Here is a 9,614-nt window from a genome sequence, read left to right on the forward strand (position 1 = left end):
TACACCTTCACACCTGAAAATGCTGGCCCTAGTGTTCAAAACAAGAACAGAACGAAAAAAAACCCAAAGAAAACACTTCTTTTTAGAGAATGCATAAGGTTGGTTTTAAAAAGTGCAATAGAGCTTTAAACTGACCTTTGTAAAAATGCTTTGCTGTGAAGGTTAGCAGTTAATGAAAAATAATGGGGGGGGGTGTGTGGTGGAATTAATTAAAGGCATTTTGTATTGTCTGGTCTGGTAAAACAGAATAAACTAAAAACCCCTGAATGGCACACGCTGGTTGGTGAGGACCCAAGGCAACACTGATTGCCAACAAGAAGCGATTTCCCACAGCTTGCAGGAACTGGGATTGGGTCTCCAATGGCTTAACCAGGGAGGGGCACAGGCCTCAGACCCCGGCGTTCCGGGGGCGGCCTTAAGAAAAACTAGAAGGTTTGGTTCTCTGTCTTCTCATGACTAAAGCAAAACCTTGGTTCCACCTGAGGATTACTTACAGAGCCAGCAGTGGGAGCTCCCCCAGCTCCTGTTCCCTCTCCCATGGGGCAAGTCAAACTAGCTCTAAGAGAAGAACAGAGTGAGCTGGATGAAGGGCTCAGTCTGTCACACTTCATCGCAGCTGTTTTAAACTGAGACATTCGATTCTGTTTGGTGCAGTTCGTAGCCTTCTGCCAACTTGATCCCTGAGTTGTAGGATTGTGACCAAGTCCCTCCTCTCCCCAGCTTTCTGTATTTACGGGATGTTAAAAACTGAGGGGTAGCACACACTGCTTAGGAAGGACGTAAAAAAAAAATAGAAAGACACTGTCATTATCCTCTGAAAAAGACAGCAGCACTTCTGCTCCGTTGCGTCGGCTGTTCGGTTCGCTGGGACCTCCTGGTTCTGCAGCTGCTGCCTCCAAGGCAGCAATTCTGCACTAGTCCCTTTCAGGCGGCTGTAAGGGAGGACACGGGGAGCCGCCGTCTCCAGGCCTCAGCGGGGGGCACGAGCCACCCGCATTCACCCTCCCACCACTCGCTCCCCCATCCTCGCTGTACAGGTGTCCGAACCCATCATAGTATTCATCTGTCTCCATGGTGTCATCAGGAATTTGGGTTGTAGCAGGAGTGAAAGGTGCTGAAACTGGCTGGCTTACAGCGACCCTCAACCTCGCTTGACGGGAATTCTTCAATGCAGAAGGGTGGCGGCAGGGTAGCCTTGTCTTTGGATGGCCCTGGAGGGCTTGACTGATGGGATGGAAAATAAAAACAGCATTGGATGGCTGCAAGCGCATTAGCTCTTGATCCACAAGCTCTTTGCAGTGGATGAATTCAGTGCTGTTAACCTGTAAGGAAAGATGCAGATTTTTTTTTTTTTTTAAGTTAATGATAAATTACTCTTCTGGCCACTGCTCCTGCAACTCTGTAAGTCAGGGGAGGGCAGCACAGGCTGTGTTGTTCACCTCAATAGATGCCTATCAGCAATCAGCAAGATTCATGTTGGCCCTGATGGAAAACACTTAACCGGGAGCTCCTGAACTACTACATAAAAGGTGGGCAAGCGCTCCCTCTTTTTAGGAGGCGACAGCAGTCAGGAGGGACAGCAGGAGGCTGGGTTATTGTGGACAAATTCAAGACCACAAAATGGGATGGTAAGCTGACAGCCTGGGTCTTCAGCCTTCTCGGTATGCTCTCTTAAAAGACTGTGTTTAATGAAACTGGAGAAAAGCTTTAAAAAAAAAACAAAAACAACCCAGAGCTTGCCTTTCATGTGTACTTAGAAGTTTTCACAGTGTTCAGTGGGAGGCTGGGGACACAGTGAGCGGGTTTTTAGGTGCTCTCAGACACTCCCATTGTGGGAGAATCTCTCCTTGCTCCGCAGGCAGGGAGCTGTGTGTGGCCAAGCGATTTGGAAACCTCCCTTCCCTGCCAGAGGGAAAGCCCTCTCCCCGGCCACAGCCCTTAACTGCAGTTTTACTCCCTCTCTCGTTAGCACTAGCAAGGTCTGCCACAAAGGTGGAACATGGACACATGCTTCTCAGAAGGCTGCTAAAGTGCAATGTTGGTTGTAAATACACGTGCGCTTTATTAATCTATCGGTGGGTGTCCTGGCCTCAAGATTTGTGACCAAAGGCCATTTTGATTCCTACCTGTGCTTTTTTTAGCAGATCAGTAATAACAGGAAACCAATCAGGAGTCAGCCTCTCCAGCTCTAAGGTGATGATCACCAAAGCCAATGTGGAGCCCTTAAACTGCAGTAGTTGGTGGCACGCCATACAGTGCTGTAGCTGTCTGGTCAAGAACGCAACGTGGCGGGAAGGATTCGTCTGAGGCAGCCCGTGTAGTAGGTGGGGCCACTTGGACATCACCATGGCATGGAACTGGAGAGAAGATAAAGTATATATATATATATATATAAAACAAAAAAGCAGAGGTCAGTGAACTTTGTATGTTTTCATATGTTATCAACCAGAAATACAGACTAATTTCATCTCATATCAGGAAACCCCTTTTTTTTTGTGTTTTGTGTTTGTACTTGCCAACCATTGAACTGTTTTTTTGAGCTTATAATGAATGTACAAGGTCTGTGTTTCCTAACAATTTCTGAAGTTTCTACGTTATCCAGATCGCTATCCAGGAGATTCAATTCAGGCCAGCAGATACGAATAGAGTAAACCCAGTAATAATGACTGCACTCTGAATTTACTGAGGAAACAAGCACCTAAGAAAGGCAGTTTTCACAATCAGCAGCCTAAGATGGCTTAATATTTGCACATAACCTTAAAAAAGGGATCCAGGATGTGTTTGTATCACATGATTTTTGCCTTACTAGCACACGATCGTTTCTTGAAGACAAAGTTTAATTGTTTCTATCAAATGTTTAGTAACTGCAATGTGAACTAAGTGCCAGATTGGGGTAGTCTCATTGCCTAAACCAAGCGTGAATAATTAGTGGGATGAAAAGCAAAATGGTTTAAGAAAAAAACCTGTGTGTGAAATGTAGCAAAACTCTGACAGCTTTCTATGTACAGTATTAATAGAATGGAAATAGTTAGAAATATTTTTGCAGTGTGTATTTAAAAAAAATAAAAATGGCGTAGAGTTGTCCATTATGAGAATCTTTTTAACGTCCGTTTTAACTGTCCTTTAAAGATGGGAGTAAATATTTTGAGCAAAACAAAAGGTTTTAAATAGTACAAAATTTAAAAAATAAAGATATAAAAAAATCACTGTAACATTCTTCAAAAGAGTTGCAGATAGCTAAGAACAGGTAGTCTGCAAAGCATCTTGGGAAGGATGTGTGGGTGTGTGTACGTGTGTGCATCTGTGTTTTCTAGTCTTATTTGATAAGGAGCTGTTTCTTTAAAGAAAAAAAATTTGCAAAACTTAGTGCTTACAATGTTTAAGAAATCCATTGGTGTTGCTGTGTAAAGATCCCAGTGAAGCTTATCTAGTATAATTCTTTCCATTCTCAAGATCTCAGCTGGAGAGCGTTTACAACCACTCTGCACCGCGAGCATCTTCACCGATGGTATTACCTGTAAAAAAACAAAAAAACAAACAAACCTAATAAAGAAGCCAACGTCTACACAGTGCTGTGTGTGTTTTTCTGTATTGCAAAGGGATCTGACAAGTTTACACACAACCCAAAGTGCTAAGCAGAATGCTTGCTCAGGAGACCACGTTCCTAGATAACTCCCATCCTAAACGAAGACTGGCCCATGCTCGCCACAGGGCAGCTGGCTACGAACCCACAGCAATAACGATGCCGTTCACCTCCCGGGGCCCTGTCAGCCCCCTTAACGCTGCACCGGTGAGGCACGCTCCCTGCTACCAGTCTCGTTAGTTTTGCTCCTCTGACAAGCTAGGAGGAGGCTTCCTGGGGGCCTGTTTTACAGGGCCTTCTGCGGTTGTCTTGTTTCCTGCGGTCATTGACTCAGCTTCTCCTTTTTAGCTGAGGGGAAAAGAATAACCTCAGCATGACACATCCTAAGAAAGGCTATGAAGAGCATTTCACTACAGCAGAAGTTGTTCGAAGAGAGATGCATGTCTGACTCCAACTCCTCCGTTTCCTGTTCTTTTTCAAAACAGAATGAAGGAAAGAGGAGAAATGCAATCTGAAATGCTTTTGGCTCATGTTTGTAAATGTCTGAAGAAGTCTTACCAGTGCGTTTCTGCCATGGGAGATTATCCTGTGTGATCTCACACTTGCATGGGTAGTTGCTGATTTTACACGCTCACGTTGAGGTGCAGACCTGAGTCATTTCCTCACCAGGTTCAGAAACCAGTTTCAACTCCAAGCAAACTCATCTATTTCAAGCTTCCTCTGAAGAACCTCTGCTCTGTCTCACCTACCTTTCCCTCCCAGGACCTATCACAACAGAATTACAGCACTCTGATGCCGTGCGCACAAAGTTGTGCTTGTGCATCTTGACTGTCCCCCCAGACTAAGCTTTACTGCAAGCCGTGGATTCTGAAGAGACGAGAGAGGTTTAAGGGCGGGACGAGGGAAACACATCCATTACATAAGCAAACACAAGTCCTTCATCCATAAAGGTCACAATTCTTCCAAGCGACAATGAAGCAGGACTGAAAATGTTACTGTCACCCCTTAAGGACTACTTAGGGTAAACAAGTTAACACTTCCTTGTTATACCCAAGTTGTTGAAAGACCTGGAGACATAAACAATGTGAACACAAAGGATGAGTTTAGTGTGTTTAAAATTAAATATACAGACCTCATCTTCTTCATTGGTTTTTGCTGCAAGGACGAGGCAGGAAATTGCTATGCACTGAAGATACTTTAATTGGGCCTGAAGGGAGAAGAAAACACTGAGTAAAGAAGATAACAGTCTTGGGGGAACTAATTGTCATTCTACGACAGATGCACAAGTTTCAAACTTTCATTTAAGTTGCAGTTGTTTCTGAATTGGTTTAGCTGCAGAAAGATTCATTTGAAGCTGGAAATAGAGCAAGGAAATCCAAAGTGAAACACAATACATCCTCCTCTTAGTGCAATTTTTATTCATGTATCCCACAATTTTAAACCATGCAATGCCACAGTATTTACAATGCAATGTTACTCCTCTTCTCAACTGAGATATTAATTAATATGCTTTCACCAAATGCCAGTATTGATCTAAATGGAATTGAGAGCTGCAAGGCTCAGTTCAACTCATAACTTTGCTGTTGCTTCAATGGCAGAAAAAGTTGGCCCCATCATTTGGTTAAAAATAGTGGTTTCAAAGCTAAAATATTAGAAGTGATAATGCAAATGTTTTCTGTTTAGCAGCCAGATGATAATGAGTGCTTTGTACTTACCACAGCATTTGGACTACAATTCACACAAACACTTCTACCGAGGGCTGTGAATCAGTGGAACCTCCTCAAACACTCAAGTTCATGTACATGCGTGCTTAAAAGCCCTCCCCAGTGAAGACCCTGACTGCTCCCTAAATCTGCTGCCAAATATAGTCCCTGCTTTGTGTATAAACTGATTACGTACTCCTTACATCCCCAATCAGTAATCTAGCCAAGAAAAAGCTGAGAGATTCTCTACCTTTACTGATGCCAATAACCGGTTAAGGATGCTGGTAGCTAAGGCAAATGTTTCAGGGTAAAACTGGAACTGAGAGCTTATTTCTGCAATCCAGAGAACTGCTTTCTTGTAACACAACAGAGAGATATCTGTACCCTGAGGGGAAGAAAAAGATAGAAAAAAAATACAGTTAGTGCTTTGATGATTTTGTTAACATATCTCCAAAGGAAGACTGAAATAATTCTAAGTGCTCTAATTAACATTTCAGATGTCTGGAGGCTTGAAATGAAGAAAGTTGTCGGCTGTGTCTACAGAGTGAGGGCAAGGGCGCATTTTGGAGCAGTTTAAAGCACTCACTCGTGTTGCCCACCCAGTCAGACTCTAGCTGTGCTTACAAGGGCCTGGTACTGGAATTTTCTGGAGCTCTGATTGAGGAAGCACCCAGCCCTCCCCTTGCACAGCTGAACCACTGAACAGAGCTCTTTCTTACAAACAAGGTGCTGGGTGTGCTCGTTATTTCCCCCTCCAGAGAAGACAGAAGCCTCTGCTGCAGCACGTTTCATTCAGACAGCCTCGACAGGGAGCGAGAAACTGGAGTCAGGAGTTGGTTTTGATTTACTCTGCAAGATTTCTTTTTTAACAGCCCTTGAATTTGCTTAGTGTTGGGACCACAAAAGCCAGGTTTATGAATCCCCCAAGGCACAAGGCAAAACATACTCAGTTTTTTTCTTTTTTATATCTTATTAGAAGATGCATTCAGGTGAGAGGAAGGACTTTACTCTGGCTGCCATTACAATGCCACACATGACCCATGGCATGTACTTGAACATAATTGTAGGAGAACTGAAAGGGCCTAGCAGCTACACAGAACAGACAACATTTACCACCAATTAGTTTAATATTACTCATCACATTATCCTCCATTTCACTATTTTGCTTTATTTGGTAGTAAAAATGCTTGGGAAAAAATAGCATTTCTACACTATTGCAAAAAAGAGACAAGGCTGGCAAGGCACTTTTGTGCATTCTTCCGTGGATCTGCTGCACTTCACAGAAGCAGCTGAGCATTAACGGTTTCCATTGTGCACAGAGAGCCATTAAGTGTTGTAGCTTCCGAAGGTAGCAGACTGACTCGCTCTGGCAGCCAGGAATGAGGCTGGGTCTCTGTCAGGCCCCAGTGAATTCCCTTTTCTCCCATCTGAATAGATGGGACTCGAAGATGGTGTCGAGCACAATTAACTCTAACATGATGTATTTATGGCTTTACTATCAATTGTCTGCTCTTACCTCCTCCACCAGATTGCCCAAAACTATCTGAGTCAAAACAAAATGCAAAGCACCTGGGGCATTAATAAGATGTGAGATGGGACAAATACAGACCCTCCTCCCCCTCCATTCCTTAAGCTTAGTCCATGCGGGATGACTTTTAATTCAGGTGGATTAGATGGCAGGACCAGCACTGCATCTCTACAGAGTCCCTTAGGCACTTCCAAAGAGGACAAAGGAAAATACCTTCAGGGTGAGGTTCTGGAAAACTGGCACTTTCCAAATCCTAGCCTCTCTGGCTAAGGCATTTTCCAGGAAGAAGGCAAGTCTCGAGCTCTCTGGAGGTCCAGGGCACTTCATGGCAAGTCTTTGAGCCAGTTTCCCTGATGGGAGCCACTGTCAAAACCAAGAAAAGAATTACAAAGCAACATCCCAGCTCCCTGTTCTGCTTTCCTCTCGTGATGCCTTTCCAACGCTGAGAGCTAAGTCAGGAGCAGCGATACGACTTGTTTGTTTGCAGACAGAGCAATCCGGTCATCCATGTTCCCAGGGGGAAGCTCATGATGAAAGAAAACATGTCAGATGGCTGAACAACAGGGCAGTCGAGCTTTTTTACTCCCGGGCTGTGTAAAGGCTTGCTTGAGTAACCTTGGGCTGAGCGGTATTTGTTACTCCTCAGCTCTCCACTGGCAGAGCTATTAAGTTGCAACCCATTATCACCTGATTTCAAGTTTCTGGCAAATAGAGGTCTATTGTTGCCGTACAAAAGCTCAAAGATGGCTGAGGAGGTTTATTAATTCCCAGTTAACAGTTTTCCATAAAGCAGTCTAATCTTTCTCAGTTGCTGCTGAAGACATGCAGCAGCAACACTTTGGAAATACCACTCTCCAGACTAAGCACATATTTACATCAAATAAATGTCTCTGAATGATATCATGTAAGAACCAAGCAGAGAGAACATCTCAGCCTGAAACTGAGTATTTCAATGCTTACATTTTGATCTCCCTTTAACAGCAGAAAAAAGATGTTACTACATATAAAATTTCTGCTTTTCTTTGTGAAGAGTGGTGGATGTGGGCTTCCTCATCAGCCTCTTCTGGAAGCTGACACCATTATCCCCACAGCTCCATTAAAACCCCCAAAGTGACACGAATCCTCTGGAAACCGCTCTACATTTCTAAAGCTGAAACTCTGTGATGTTTGTTGTTTCACTGGACGCAGGAACCGCACATGACTTTGGCTGTCGCTGCCCCTGGCTGCCGGAGCACCCAAAGCTGGCTGCCGGAGCACCCAAAGCTGGCTGCCCGAGCACCCAAAGCTGGCTGCCCGAGCACCCAAAGCTGGCTGCCCGCACCGGTTCAGCGGAGGGAGAGCTGGAAAAGATTTATCTGTCCGGTTTGAGGCAGAGAAAAGTTTATCTTTCTGTCGCTGGGGAAAAAGAAGAATTAATTAAAAGCTCACCCTCCGGCTAATTTGAACGCGACTGTCCCTGAGAACGACACCGAGCAGTTCCCGCACCGCCCGCGCCCGGACCGCCCTTCCAGTCCCGCACAGCGGCCGGGGGCGGCGGGGAGCCCCGTCCCGCCCCGCCCCGCCCCCGGGAGGAGACCCGCGCCCCGCCCGCAAAAGCCGCGGTGCCGTCCTTACCCGCCCGGCTGGGCCGCGCCGGGGGTGCGGGCCGGGTCCGGCCGGGCATGGGGGCACCGGGCGGGCGGTGCGGCCCCGCCGCCGGGGAGCAGCTCGGCCGGGCGGGACGGGATGGGCCGGGCCGGGCCGCCCGCTGACATCCGCGGCTGCGCGCAGGGCCCGCCCCGGCCCGCCCGGGGAGGGGAGGCGGTGGCTGCGGAGACCCAGCACCGCGCCCTGAGGTGTTTCGCCCCGTTTCAGCGCCCGCAGGCGCTGCTGAACGTCTCCGCCAGGAACTGCTGTGTCATAAAGCCCCCACGGTAAAACCCAGCTGTCTAGTGGGTGCGAAAGTCCTTTTCGGCACAGCTCCTTCTTGCAGACTTCGGTGGGTCTCTGGCCACAACCTCCTCGTGCGAGCATCCTTCTCCTGGGAGAGCACAGCCTTGTCCTGCTCGATCTCACGGGGAATGGCTCCGCCGGATCACCGGATCACTGCTCTCCTGGTCCAAACCGCTTGGCACTTCCCGGGTGAACGCTGGCTCAGCCCGCGTGGGGCTGTCTCGCCTGCACAGAGGTTATTGTCCGTGTCAGGCAATGCGTTCCCGGGATCAGGATGAAGTTCTGCCATGGTGAAAAACACGGTAACCTTCAGCCCCCAAATCCACCCCTACCTCCTTTCCTGGCATGGGTTATTGCCTCAACAAATACACTGCCCCTGCTCTTCGCCATGGCCCTGTCCAAAATAAATACCCTTTTGCTGCATCCACATCATCCCCAACACCTGACAGGAGCTGTTTTCCTTCCAGACACTGGGAAGGATCCTTTTTTGTGTGTTTCATGGACACACCCCTGTCCCCTCCCAGGGCTGGGCTGCTCTGCCAGCATCCGTGTTTCACCCCAGGTTTGCTTCCAACCAGGGTCTCTCCCCTTCTCGTGACCACTCTCCTCAGCTTTCCCCTTGGATCCTGGTTCCCTTTGTTTTTCCCATGCAGCATTTTCTGTGGGGAGCTGGTTCCAATATTTTATGTTAAATCTTTTCTTGTTCCTCTGCTTTGTCTGCCCACACACGACTCCCTATTCTCTCACCAGCCCTTTGGGTTATACATTTTTTGGTGCTAAATTACTCTATTAGTCTACAAATCTTTGCATACAGTACAGCTCTGAGTAATACTGTGGCAATGTATAAATAGCAAAGCGACTGTGTTTG

General features: G+C 46.7%; 1 protein-coding gene across 1 annotated transcript; it reads right to left on the minus strand.

The window, feature by feature from the left end:
• Positions 1 to 914: 914 nt before the first annotated feature.
• On the minus strand, positions 915 to 7,141 carry CCNI2 (cyclin I family member 2). Its single transcript, XM_009815476.2, has 6 exons — positions 7,028 to 7,141; positions 5,537 to 5,671; positions 4,716 to 4,790; positions 3,375 to 3,515; positions 2,127 to 2,357; positions 915 to 1,322 (listed from the first exon to the last, which is right to left on the minus strand). Exons 1-6 carry the CDS (start codon positions 7,139 to 7,141, stop codon positions 915 to 917), a joined length of 1,104 nt encoding a protein of 367 aa, XP_009813778.2.
• Between the last annotated feature and the right edge of the window lie 2,473 nt (positions 7,142 to 9,614).

The sequence above is a fragment of the Gavia stellata genome, chromosome 16 (genome assembly GCF_030936135.1).
Source record: "Gavia stellata isolate bGavSte3 chromosome 16, bGavSte3.hap2, whole genome shotgun sequence".
NCBI lineage: Eukaryota > Metazoa > Chordata > Aves > Gaviiformes > Gaviidae > Gavia > Gavia stellata.